This window comes from Anarhichas minor, unplaced genomic scaffold, assembly GCF_050575085.1.
Source record: "Anarhichas minor isolate MPS153535 unplaced genomic scaffold, ASM5057508v1 ptg000011l, whole genome shotgun sequence".
NCBI lineage: Eukaryota > Metazoa > Chordata > Actinopteri > Perciformes > Anarhichadidae > Anarhichas > Anarhichas minor.
Genome location: NW_027466457.1, coordinates 8,848,011 through 8,862,493, shown reverse-complemented (window position 1 = coordinate 8,862,493; position 14,483 = coordinate 8,848,011). Strand labels below are relative to the sequence as shown.

Below are 14,483 nucleotides of genomic sequence, written 5' to 3'. Positions count from 1 at the left end.
GGGTGAAAAAAAATCGACAGTCCTTGTGCTTCCTTGTTATAGTGTTTTAATACTAACTACCCTCCCCATGTCACTATCCCTAAATAAATACTGGAAATACAAAGAGCCTCTTAATGTCTTCAGACACACTTTGGATTTAGTAATTATGTTAAGAAGGGATCTTCTGTTGGCCAGTGAGTGTGCACAGCAGACATGAATACAGCTTGCAAAAAGCTATTTGAATGACGTACATCTGGACATCAGATTATTATCAAAAGACACTCGTGTGAAACCTGTAAACAGTTCAAATGCTTTTATTTCGAAGGCAGAATCCCCGCGTACTTCCGGGCTCCTTGTGCGTAACTTGACGCTCGTCTGTAGCTGCTGCTGGCTGCTGCAGGCGTGCTATTTGCGGCAGCGGAGAGAGACCTCTGCGAAATGCCTTTTGTATTCCCGGGTGTTATTTTTGGTTTAATTTTGTGTTTTTGCGCGGGTCAGATCACAGTGTTCGTAGCCATGCTCTGCGGTGGATTCAGCGGGCTGTCCTAGCTGACTGAGCCGCTCCAGCAGCGGTGGGTCCGGTGCAGCGCACAGCCGGGGATGAGGCCTACTTGTTAAAGCTCCCCCACCAACCCCTCCATCGCGATGGCTGATGATCAACAACAACCTGGTCAGAAGCCTGCCTCGGGATTAGGCTCTCTTCCAGCGCTGGTGCCAGGACTCCAGGGGCCCGAGGCTAACGCGTTACAGTTCAAAATAAAGAATTCAATTTGGTAAGGAATGCAAACGATCCTCTCGAGCAGCCACACGGTCCCTTTTACCGCTAGCTGTAGCCTCGTAATTAGCGTATCTAGCTGTGTGGAGTGGCAGGGGGGCTGTGTGTGTGTGTGTGTGTGTGTGTGTGTGTGTGTGTGTGTGTGTGTGTGTGTGTGTGTGTGTGTGTGTGTGTGTGTGTGTGTGTGTGTGTGTGTGTGTGTGTGTGTGTGTGTGTGTGTGTGTGTGTGTGTGTGTGTGTGTGTGTGTGTGTGTGTGTTTGCTGCACAAATGCGGCTGAAAAAACAAGTGCTCTCCGTGCAAACCGGAGACATTTAACGGAAATGCAATAACCGCGAGGAAAGCTGTGCTGCCTGCTACCTGTTCGTGCACCGATAAGACGGTAACGTCTGGTTATTTACACGGTAGTAGCTGTAATCATTAGCATCGAGCCACAGGAGGCCATGTGATAGATGAGACTAAACCCACCAGTGGTGCTGATGACAGGTGTCAAACCAGACCGCTGCACAGAGAGACGCTCTCACTGATTTAATGCTGCTAATAACAACACCAGGTTTAGTTTCTACGGTGGCCTTTGGAAACGATTAAAGCAAAAATATGTCCTGTTTGTTTTCATCATTGTGAGTAAAATCATCTAAATAACTTTGACATGTTATTATCAATATCCGCTCAGATGTTTGGAAGGAATTCAAACCCCACTCACACTTTTCACACTTTATGTATTTAAACTGGGTTATATGTACTTTCACAATAACCCTCAATGACAAGTGAAAACAGGTTTTTAGAGTTTTTTTCTGCAGATTCATTTGACTTTTTTAAAAAGTGAAATTGCTCATTTACCTAAGTACTCAGAGTCTCTGATATGCATCCATTGGTGCAGCCGCTTTGATGTGTCTGAAATCTCTATTATCACCTATATGGTGCAGTATATTTACGTCCACACCATATTATTTACGTCCAAATTCTGAATTTGAAATGTATAAAATATAAAGTGGCCTAAAAAACATGACGGGCTTTTTCTTTCTTTCTTTTTTTTTGCAGAAGACATTTCCCCACCTCACAGTAGTAAAAACACAGGTGTAGATGATAACAACAATGATGGCTGAATTCCATTTAGCTGCTTCAGTTTCAGGGTCCTGGTATTGTGTGGCACACTCTCACGGCTTACTAGGACACCTAAATAGAATAGAGCCATTGTCGATGTTTTTATTAACTCCTGGGCTTTTACTACCATGACAAGTTGTAACGTGTGATGTGGAACAAACGAGCAGTGTCCTTGGCATGGATCCCACAAAGCAATTCACTGCATTTCACAGATGCTGTGGTGCGACACTACACCTGCCAATGATGACGCAAAAATGATGCTAATTCATAAATGTCACAAATCTCCATTTACTTACTCTACAATAAACTAGTGAGGGTCCATTGGGAGTAGTGACACGGCATAGAACTTGATTGGCTAATTAAAATGATTGGGGATGATTTAAAAAGGCACACGCGTGTGTGTGTGTGGTTTCACAACTGGTCAGCAGGGTTGTGGTCAGGGAGGAGACAAAGCAGCCATTGGAGAACAGGTAGAGGGTACCGCTGGTACAACAACCTGGAGCAGACAGCCAGGCCAGCGCTGGAGTGGCTTTGGGACAAGTCTCTTAATGTCCTCGAATGACCTGAAGCCCAAAAAACATCTGTTGAGAGACCTGGAGACGGCAGTTCACACACTCCGGTTCCAACCTGAGCCTCAAAGCGGCAACTTCTGCCCAAGTTGATTCTGAATTCCAACGCAAATAATAGAGAAAAATATGCAAAACATTCTGAAATATATTTTCACAGATTTAATATTGTTTATTTAAACACAATAAAGTGTGCAAAAAACAAAATGAAGTGTCTGAATACTTTCCAAAGCCGTCACTGATGCAGCACATTGTATTAACACATCTGATTGTGTCTCTTAATTTAGTATGTTTAAAAAATATATATATCATGAAAACTACAGTAATAAATGAAAAATTCTAAATATCAATACATTGCCTGACTCAACTGCTCACGTCTAGTTTCTTCTACTTTATACCACACAAAGAAAACAGGTCAGCAGGGAATGAAAACAAAGTTAGTTGAAATAAAGTGGAAATCCTGCACGTATCAATGTTCTATTAATCCAAGTCCTATTTATTCACAATGCTGACTTTTGCTCTCTTTCATATTGCAGCAAATCTGTACAATCAAAAGTGGACAGCATATTGGTGAGTATTCACAACAGAGCTGTACAAACCAAGTCTGTGTTGTTGCCTTATTATCAGAGTCACATGTAACAGTTGCTTCATGAGAACAGATGTGCAGCTTATCTTTAGTTGAGAAATAATTTATAGTTTCATGCTTTGGTGTCCTCTTTCATATAACTTATTTATATAGCTTATTATGCTTGACTGTTGTTTGTATTGGCCTGTAAATACACATAGATCTTTAGTATGTGTATGTGTAAAATGTGTATGTGTATGTGTAAAATATTTATATCTCACACATGGATGGTGTCTAAATATCAGAAGCAGCATATTCTACAATAATATGTGCATCGAATGTTTAGGTAAGGGGACAAAATAGTAATAATTAGCATTGGGTGAAATTTATGAATCTTCTATCACCGTAAATTTTACCTTATATCAAGATGTCTATAATAATATAATACATTTTACCAAAATCTTATTGAAAAACTGTCTGTTTTTGGCTTATCCAGGGAACTAGGTAACTGACGAAGCAGAATATTGTGGATGAAAAAGCATGGGAACATTTCAAACCACATTAAGTGGTAAAATATTATGTCCTTGGAGACAGGGATTTAAATGTCGGGTCTGTTTATATGGCTGTAAAATGAACATATACCTCATGTATAATCTTATTTTCTTCCTATGGACCCTGCTTTATAAAACGGATCGCTCAAATCAAGCAATCTGATTGACGTCTTAACGAAAGTCTTAACGTACTTAAAGAGGAGGTTTGACAATGTTGCCCAGAATATGAAAGCAAGCAGGAATGCACACACCGCTCCCTCTGCAGCACCACAATGAAGAAACTATCCAAAAAGTGATCGGACATGCAACATGTAAAAAATAAAAAATTAATTAAATAAAACCGCGTTCCATAGAAACCACCTCTGAACGTGCAGGCAGCCGAGGAGCGCCTATTTTATTGTGAACTTTATTGTTTATTAAACAATGATTTATTATTGTTAATCAAACGTCTGAGTTTTAGTTTAGTTTATTTAGTTTTCAACTTATACAACTCAAATGCACCCATAAAAAACAATAAAATCAATGATTAGTCATTATTTTTGAACAAATGACAAACAAAAGCAAATTTATATTTTCCGAAAAGGTGTCGACTTAACCCACAGCTTATTACACCGACCATTGTTTGTGTGTATACACCATATACACAGGAGCAGTGTTCATACCTCGGTTTTATTTTTGATAATCATTTTATTTTTAAATATTATCTACACACTTTCATTTCAATTTCACAAATTAACTTCTTTGACTGTGAAACATCTTTGCTTTGCTTTTGTTCTCATCTTTGTTTTTTTAAACATGCAAATGTTTGTTCATAATAATAATGTAATTTGGATAACGACTGGAAGCATCTTATTTTGTACTTTATACATTAAATAACCATTTAAAAAGTCCACCAAATCTGTAAATTAAGCATGTGAGTTTATAAATAACACGTTTCCTACGTTTTGTGTATAGTTTCTGTTGTCGGGTGTAAAAATCATCCGAGAAAATCCAACATTTTGGCAACATTTTACAGAATGTTGCCAAAAGATCCCACCGTGGCATCTATATGCAGAGGAGGACCGATTCGTTCACTCTGCTTGTAGCAATGGAGTGTAGTAAATAGCGTTTTCATTCACTGCTCATTGGCTGACGGCTCTCACCTCATTCATTCAAGTATTGGTTCCCCTAGCAACAAAGAGGCAAATAGAAAAGATGAGTCCACTCTGAGGAGCCAATTGAAAAGCAGTCGGGATGGAATCGACATTAAGGAGGTTGTGAGCAACTGTCTCACCTGTGTAGCGTTTACAAATCGGTGCTAAATTCAGATTTGTTTTGCAAACGTATATCTATTTGTTCAGGTGTGAAAACCATCAGGCCTGAAATATGATTCACAATCGTTTGATCGATGTCTTCATTCTCTGTTCCACATTCCTCTCATGAGGATTACATTTAGAGCTTCTGGTTTTAGATTTTATAGAAATAATATTCTTTCCTTTTTGTGATCATTTTATTTTTTTACAGCAAGATGTTGAGAAGTTTACAGACATCGAAAAACTCTACCTCTACCTGAAGTTGCCTTCTGGTCCCAGTAGTGGCAATGATAAAAGGTATGTCACACACACACACACACACACACACACACTTCGATCAAGTTCTCCCACTCTGCTCTTTGGCTTTTCTTTTGTCTCACACACACACACATGGCTGCTTTGTCGTGGCTCTCATTACATTATTGGCACTGTTGTTTCATTGCTTGTCAAAAAATTTTGGTCACTGGTGACCAAAAAATATTAAATGTATCATTCATTTTTCAGCTGTATGATTGATTATCAGTATGAAGCAAACCACTGATCTGTGTAGATTCTTGCTATACCTAGCTGTCTGTGTGTCATTTGTTTCCCCATATCTATTCATCACCCCAACCCCCCAATTCTACCCATTTGGACTGAGAATGAGAGGGGGTCCTCCACTCCTGGATTATGGTATTAAAGTTTCTGTATTAACAAGAAATGATGCGTAAAAATCGAGGACACTGCCTCACCACATTCATTTTGCTTCGGCACTAATTTCAGTGATCAGAGTTCCATGTCGTCAAGCCGCACTCAACAGATGTATGCGTTCAACTGGATACGGAATCACCTAGAAGAGCACCCAGAGACTTCCCTCCCAAAGCAAGAGGTGTATGATGAATACAAGTGAGTGTAACAGAAACAGAGAGGGGCGTGACAACAGCATGTACTTTTAATATCCATACTTTCTTATGGATGATGCTCTTCTCTTGCAGGAGCTATTGTGACAATCTCGGCTACAATCCACTGAGTGCAGCAGACTTCGGAAAGATCATGAAGAATGTCTTTCCTAACATGAAGGCACGTCGACTGGGCATGAGGGGCAAATCCAAATATCCTTTAATTCTGATGAACCCGTCGACAAAGTCTTCCTCTGCTTTCATGCGTCTGCGCTTCACTTTATTCTGCTTATATAGTCTTCAAATTGTGAGCAAGTGAGTTGATGCTGTTTGTTGATTGCAGACGTGTAGTGCTGCCACTTGAAGAGGCAGGTCATGTCTTTCTTCTAGCAATGAGTGCAACAAGTGTTACGTTCGACATTGCTGTAATAAGCTACACATCGACTAAATTGATGGCATGTGTCGTCCACAGGAATCTTAAAAGTCCCGCTGTGAATGGATTCTAAAAACTCAAGAAAAGAAAATCACATTATTGGCAAATCACGTTGCATGCAAATTATGTTTCAGACTCCTTAACTCCTTCTCACATACTGTTATAGCGGGTTAAGGAAGAAAGCTTTTGTTCACATGCCGTCCTTACCCAACCTTGATCTGCAGAAATCTGGTGATGGGGTAAGTCAACTTAAAATAATAGTAAATATCTAGCTAGACATGTGAAACTGTCTGACGCTCATCCACCTGCTGCTCTCTACTGTAGTGTGAGCTGATGGAGTCGACTGGCCAGTCCCCGAGCGCTGAAGATGAAATGAGATCTGCAGCCTGTGGACTGGTGTGTGAGTGGGCCCAAAAGGTCCTGAGTCGTCAGTTTGACCACGTGGAGGACCTGGCCCGCTTCCTGCTCAATAGCCACTACATTGGTACTAAGTCCATGGCTGCACTCACTGTTATGACCGGAACACCCACAGGTAAAGAAAGCGGTCCTCTCATCTGCTGGTGCTGTCATTTTACTGTTGTGTTGTTGGGTAACGCGCAACAAAAGTAATCCTGGTCGCTCATGAGCAACATAACAGAGCATCGGCCATTGTAAATAAATATGACGTAATAAAACGATGTAATCCGTCAAATCACACTTAAGGATATTCTCTTAAAAATTATAAAATTCAGAGTTTATTGGTTTATTAGTCTACTGGTTTATTAAAAAACATTAAAAAAATGGTATGGTTGGTTTGATGTTCAGTTCCAGATTTATATAGGCTATTTATTTAGGTAGTATTACTATGACTGAGATGTTTAGTTTAACAGTTTGCTCTCACTTACTCTGTGTCCTTACTAATCATAATTCTTCGCTTTTCATTTTCTTCTCCTGACAGGAATGAAGACGCCAACTCCAGCGTCTGCGTTTGTGCCAACAGCTGAGGCAAACTCTTTCCAGCCGCAAGTGAAGACCCTGCCTTCTCCCTCTGTCGATGCGAAGCAGCAACTGCAGCGCAAGATCCAGAAGAAGCAGCAGGAGCAGAAGCTCCACTCACCCCTGCCCAGTGAGGCCCAGGTCAAGAGAACGGAGGCCAGTACTCCCGGCCCCACCATCCCCTGTGGCAGCCCTGCTCTGCTCTCCCCTCAGCCCACCATAGGCATCGTGGTAGCAGCTGTCCCCAGCCCAGTCACGGTATGAAGCTGAATTTGTCCCCTCCAATTATGCTCAGATACGTTATCAACAAATGTGCCTAAATGTAGTTATATATTCTCACATTTCTTCTCCCAGGTACAGCGGGGCAGGCAGTTAATGACCTCACCCAGCCCTGTGGGGACTTCAGAAGGGAAAGTGTTGCCTGTGAACTTCCAGGTGGTCACTCAGTCTCTGAAACAGTCGCCCAAACATCCTCAGAATATCTCAGCCAGTCCTGTGAGTGACCGGCTGGCACGACATGGTACACGGTACGCACAAATTCTGCCCAAGCCCTCTGCCACCAGTGCCATCACGCTGCGCTCACCCCCCACCCTGCTCATCACCAACAGCCCCATTAAAACTGTGATGCCAACTCCCCACGTCAGCTCAGTTAACGTGGTGAAGATGACGGCCATTGCTCTGGCTCCCAGCAGCAGCAGCACAACCGTGCGTCCTGCCTCGGCGGGTGTGAATACCATAGCTGCGCTGGACGATTCACAGCATCCACACGGTTTCAGCTCATTTGCCCCTCAGTCTTCTGCAATCAGACCCAGTGCCCTAATCTCCACCTCAATCTTCTCCACTGACTTCAAAGTGGTGTCTGAAGCCGGAAATGACAATAACCCCGCCCATGGCATAGAGAGAACTGCTGTTGGGGCAAAAGAGGAGAGAATGGCTAAGTTCAGGGCTGCCAGTGAGCCAAGCTTCCTGATTAAGTGTTCACCTGGACCTGACAAATGGTCAAGGGTAAAAACTGACCCCACATCCCCTCCCACCTCGGTAGCTGTAGCTGGGACTCAGGACAGCAATAGCATTAACTGCCATGGCAGTACTTTGTACTTGACTGTTGATAATCAGAACTCCAATGGCAACACTCTTACCACAACATCGAGAGATCCCTGCCTAGATGTCAAGAGCCCGAGAAAGCGCACAGGCCCAGGTGGCGAGTCCCATGTCATTCCTGTGAAGAGGGTGTTTATTTCCCAGCAGCCACTGGCTTTAATTGACAATTCCAAACCTGGAGTCAGTGCTGCATTGAAGAGGATCCCCAGACCGGGAACCCCAGCCAGGCCAGAGAGTGCTCCCTGCAAAGTGACTGTGAGACACACCTCCATAGGGCCCACACAGATCTTTGCACTCTCTGACTCGCCCATCACACACAATGAGGGCTCCCAGACTGTTGTCAAACCCCTGGCCTTGCTGATGAAACGCGAAAACCATTCTCTCTGCACTGATACAACAGCAGCTGGAAACAACACGCCGGATCAGGCGTTGCTAAGGCAGATCAGCAGGGACCCTCTCACCATACCAGCCAACTCAGGAGCACACGAAGCCTCTGTGATGAGAGACTTAAAGAGCACAATATGGGAGGAAGGACAGCTTGATGAGCTTCGGAAGCAGGCGTTTGCGCAGCAGATACCAGCAGAACACAAACAAGCCCCTTCTGACCAACTTTCCATTATAGCTCAACCCCCCGAGGCCTCGGGCCAGCTCAGCCTCGCGCAGGAGATGGTTGACTTTGCAGGTTCTCAGCCCAACATGGACTACTTCCCGTTCAACGACGATGACATGACCCAGGACAGCATCGTAGAGGAGCTAGTGCAAATGGAGGAGCAGATGAAGCTGAAGGGTCTGTTTGGTAGCTGTGTGGATGTGTCTATACAAGGCCAGTCAGCCAGCAGTCAAGGCTCTATCCTAAATGCTCACCAGTCCGGCAGTACTTTCTTCCACTCTGCCCACAGTAGCACCACTCCTGTCCAAACTCCCACTCCAACGCCGACTCCAACTCCGACACCCACCCCCACCTCTGAAATGACGCTTGGGCACAGCATGACGAGAGAGAGCCCCTGTTCCCGCATGGCTCCCATCACCCCTGTGGATGGAGCCATGGGTCGCCACACCCCCATCAGCACACCACTGTCCAACTGCAGCAGCAGCGTCCCCCCAAGCCCGGTGGAGTGCAGGAACCCTTTTGCGTTCACTCCTATCAACTCAAGCATCACAGGGTATCACGATGCCAGTATTGTCTCCAGCAGCCCTGTTAAGCCCATGCAAAGGCCAATGGCAACGCACCCTGACAAGGCCAAGCTGGAGTGGATCAACAGCCGCTACAACAGCAACTCTGCAGGTCCTTTGCCCAACCACAGCATTGGCATTCTGCCTAGCTACCAAGACCTGGTAGATGACCAGTTTCGTAAGCCACATGCCTTTGCAATTCCAGGCCAGTCATTTCAAGCTCAGTCGAGACAGGATGCTGCTCACTTTGGCCGTTTGACCCCCATATCCCCGGTGCAGCAACAGCAGCAGCAGCAGCAGCTGGTAACAGGTGTAACTACTCCCACTAAACAGGAGAGTTTTGCTGTGCCTGCACCGTTGGACAACAAGGCATCAACCTCATCTGCGTCCAGCACTTTCCGTTGCCGCAGCGTCAGTCCTGCAGTGCGCCAGAGAAACTTCAGTGGCAACACCAACCCTCAAACCACCACCAATACCACCAATACCACCACCACCACCCGAGCTGTGGTTTCACCCTTTAACTCCCCCATCACCTCTGAGGTGCTCAGCATCCTGTCCAACAGTCAGACGGTCGGCTCTGTGCACAGCATGGTTCAGCGTAGCCAATCTGTGCCCCTGACCATCATGATGCAGAGTGAGATGCTGCCTGTGCAGGGTCAGAGTAACGCCTCCAAAATCACCAATGTTCTTCTCAGCAAGATGGAAGCCGACGGGGACGATTCTGTCCGTGGCCTGGGTATAAACAACCTCTCCTCTAACTACACGGCTCGTATGAACCTCACGCAGATCCTGGAGACCACTCCTGACTTCGGTGGAGGAACCGCTCACCAGACTCAGCTGCCTCATAGCTCCAGCCCTGCTGCCTTTGAGCTCCAGCAGCATGGCTACCTCACCACTGGCAGTGGAGAACAGGTGAGTTTCTCCACCGGGGACAGCCAAGCACAAGCGGGTCCTGGTGACCAAGACCAGCAGCAGCTCCGTAAGAATCCTGTGCAGTCACAACCACAGCTCCTCCTCCAGAGCACACAGCAGCCGGAGGCAGAGGACGAGCAACAACAGCTGGATTTCAACAACACCGTCAAGGACCTGTTGGGGGATGATGGCCTCAACCCCAGTTCCCAGTTGGTGGGTCAGGTAGCTTCCGAGCTCAACGCTGTGGCGTCCGACTTTTCCAACGACATGAGACTGACCTCAGATCTGTCCAGTAGCATCACTGACCTTAACACGTTGGACACCAACCTGCTGTTTGATCCTAATCAACAGCAGGAACAATATGAAGACTCAACACTGGAAGAACTGAAGAACGACCCGCTTTTTCAGCAAATATGCAGTGATACTGTGAACTCTTTTGACTGGCTAGAAAGCAAAGACCAGCCTACTACAGTAGAGATGCTGGGCTAAAGTCATCTTTTACTCTGTATGATTTCTGTTCTCTGTTGTTTGTTTGGTGCGTATGTAGTTTATCCGTTTTTAAACTATAGTTTGTTGGGATTTGTCTGGACTTTGCCATTCGTTCTGTTAAAAGTGCCAAGCTTACCAGAAAATCACTCCTACTGACGTTTAGTTACTTCTCTCCTTTTTCATTTGTCACCCAGAGATTCAGTACTTAACCACTTTCCTCCCTCATCTGAAATTAGAAATGTAAGCATTTCAAGTAAAAAGTGTGAGTACTTGGTGGCAGCATGCACTTACAAAGTGCATGTTTGTATGATATGACCATTAAGAGAAACATAATCTTCCTTGTTATAACCAATCAATAATGCAATATTTGTATTCGACGGACACTTAATGAAAGAAAGAGACGGACAGGAAATTTGGCACAAAAGACCAAAAAAAAAAAAATTCAGTGTGTTCAACCAAATGGAGACAATATTGGGATTGTAGTATATGCACATAATAGTTGTAGTACATTTGCCTGCCATATCTGAATATTAAAAAAGGGTAGCATCTTATGCTGCCAGGTGCTGAATTTAAGACATAATCTTTATACTTTATCATATACCAAATCAGTGGAAAACTGATTCACATCTGAGCATTGTCCAAGAGTGAAATTTTCTCAAAGCCTATACTTCTTGTACTGTTTAATATCTTATAAAGGGAGTCGATGAATCGGGAGGGAGAAGATGGGAATTCAGGCCACTTTGTGGACTATACATCGAAAGGAATCAACAGCTGGTTGCCTTATTCCCAAAGTCCAAGGCCTTACGCCATCTGTAGAGAGACTGTATATAGTATAATGCTAAGACTCTTCAGAACCATCCAGAGCTTCATCATATCAAGGCAGCTGTTACTCTGATGCTTTCAGTACTATTTCTTATTGTTTTTCTTTTGCAGTGTTACAATATAGATGCGGATTGTATAGGCTACAAACTACACTGTGTGTGCCCTTATCAGTAATGGATTTAGAGGAATTTGATATGCTGTCCATAAAACATGGCAGGCACACTTTTAAGTCATGAGATTTTAGTTTGGCATGCTATACTCCCAGCTCGGATAAGAATATCAATGGTATGGAGAAGGCTTAGTTACATAGAGAGCTAGAGGCTGACATTTATGTTTTGATGTCATCTTGGGATCAAGAGGAAATGAAATTATGTTTGTGGAAAATCCAGCCTTATTTCCATACCAAAGATGATCTGTTTAAATAACATAAGAGATTATTACACATACACAGTCCTAGTAGACATTAACGGCAACAAAAAAAAAAGGGCGACCGACCTCGGAGATATAAAAGAGTTTTATTGCATTTCAAGAGAAGGGTTGAGTTGCGTAAATCTTATGTACAGTATGTAAATTTGTGAAAACGGTCACTGTCCTATGTTTTATAGGTAACCATGGACCTGAGAGCATGTTGAAACCATCACTGCTAGCCAGGTAGGCTCTGTGATACAGTAGGATGCTTGCTTGAGTTTTTGGCTATTGTCAATGTTGTATAAGTCATGTTTAAGCTCCATCTGTACATAGGATAGATACATAGAGATTTGATGTATCAAGACACTATATTATGGCCATTATTCTAGCTAAGTATGTGCCATTCAAAAGAGAAAAAAAAGCTTAACAGATCTATAGTCGGCAAGATACTGTATGTTGTGTGTTACATTTCTGGCTCAGTGTGTCGTAAAAGTAATGCCGTCTGGTCTCGCTTGCTGATTTTCTTTTACTTTTTTTCTATTCAAAGGTAATAGGTCTCTGCAGTTGCAGAAGTGATGTGTGCTTTGAGCAGGATCAATAGCATGGTATATTGAGAAAAAAAAAAGTTGTGATACTGTTAGCTGGTTGCAAACATCTCTGTGACAGACATTGTGCTCGAAGCCTTTCAGCAGACACTGGAAAAAAAAAATGACTCATGTTTCAACAAACTTTGGAGGTTCACGTTATTGCACTAAATTTTTATGACACATTGCTTTGCCACACCTTTATGGACAAATGTAATGATGGATGCCCACAAAAAAAAAAAAATAAACATTTTTTTATGACAAGATGAGTAGGGAAATTAACTGTCAGAAAATGACTAATTGTCTTGTAGCAAAATGTGCATTAATCTCAGTGAGATACACATTTCTTACTCATTCTCATACACGAGAATATAAAGCATTGAGGGGGAAAAAAGTTCAACAACCTTTTAAATCCTACATGCTCATTATGTTGATAAATGATTGTACGCACGCATGTGTGATGACTTCTGTCGTACTTTGTATTCTTGGTAACCACTGTCTTCTGTGATTTGGGCAGGTTCTGTTAACCAGACTGGCAGTGCTAGTTTCATACGTTTGATTACTTTTGTTGTGTGCTGTTTACTAAGTTAATGTTGTTCTATATGTTATGTTCATGATGACTGTTTTCTGTTGATTTTACATGTTCTTATTTTGCAAAACACATTTGTGAAGAAATTTAACATTTTCTCGTAATCTTTTCTTAAACAATAAGGCACTGATATTTGAATTTGAATGAAGGAAATGCACCTCTTCATGAGTACAGGAGCTCCATCAAGCAGTGACTCTGATTCTTTACCTTTGACTGACCCAGAACCAACTCCGTTTGACTATCTTGTCCATTTCTACCAGTAGAAAAAAAGAAAAAAAAAAAACTCCTCCGTGGTGTTGTCTGGTGTACTGCTTAATGTACAGTAGCTTGTTAATATTGCAATCGCGTTGTTTCTTTTTTCAATGGAAAGTACTCACTGGTGAGATTTTTAAAGTGGTTTTAAAAGCCAATAAACTTTTTTAAAGAATCTTCTTGTGTGTTTGTGTGCTAATGATTTTGTGTTTTACTGTAGTGAATAAAAAAGATGCTTCAAAGCATGAGAGAAAGTAACCTCACAGGACTTGATGTAGATTACAAACAATCAGAATTAATAGTTGAAGTGGTTGTTAGCTAAACAATTATTATATTATGTGTACTGTTAAAATGTCACCGGGTAATGACAAGATTATAGGAAAGAAATATACGATCCGTCTCCAATTCAAACTTTGCAAGACAAAAACACAGTTTTGATTGGAGAGATGCCGGCTCATGACATGACGCTGTTGATTTTTCCAAACATGCTAATGCTGGGTGTTCATTTGCTTTTGGTCAAACACCACACACTTTTACTATTTTAGCAATCAAATCTATGCAAACCTTTCCGTCACCCTCTTGGCTTGAGGTTAGAGGTCTTCAGCTCTTCAAATGACCTCTTGGGTCAGCGGGGGGGGGTTGAGCTCCGATTGGCTGGAGCGAGTCTCCTAGCGACTCGCTCCAGCCAATCGGAGCTCAATTCGTTGGTCCTCTGCTCTGCTTTCCCAGGGCCTCATGATATTCATGACATGTTAATGACCTGAACCCTATTGATCATGGCCAAACAGACGAACCTTTAGCCATGTGGAGCCCAGCGGCAACCTCCACCGCACAACATTTGGCAACGTGAGTCGACAGATTTCAGATTTCCTGTTTGTATACAACATGCCAATGACAGGAGAATGTAAAGCTTACAGATAGAGTGAGGCAGCAACACAGACAACTCATGTGTAGTTTATTATATTTGCCATCATCAGTGAGGGTTAAAACATCTTCTGTGTGCAGAGAAACTAAATATTAGCTCTTTTTTTAATCT

The 14,483-nt window shown here is 43.0% G+C and overlaps 1 protein-coding gene across 2 annotated transcripts; it reads left to right on the top strand.

Annotated features, from left to right (window-relative positions):
* Positions 1 to 342: 342 nt before the first annotated feature.
* rfx7b (regulatory factor X7b) lies at positions 343 to 13,622 on the top strand. Of its 2 annotated transcripts, none has more exons than XM_076089252.1 (10): positions 343 to 752; positions 2,960 to 2,993; positions 5,043 to 5,128; positions 5,417 to 5,503; positions 5,594 to 5,716; positions 5,806 to 5,925; positions 6,300 to 6,381; positions 6,467 to 6,674; positions 7,080 to 7,375; positions 7,472 to 13,622. In XM_076089252.1, the coding sequence occupies exons 1-10, from the start codon at positions 625 to 627 to the stop codon at positions 10,790 to 10,792; spliced, it is 4,485 nt and encodes a 1,494-aa protein (XP_075945367.1). In that variant the 5' UTR covers positions 343 to 624; the 3' UTR covers positions 10,793 to 13,622. The 2 variants fall into 2 exon arrangements, with proteins under 2 accessions (XP_075945367.1, XP_075945369.1); XM_076089254.1 differs by having other exon boundaries at positions 344 to 752; positions 5,043 to 5,129; positions 5,466 to 5,503.
* Positions 13,623 to 14,483: the final 861 nt, after the last annotated feature.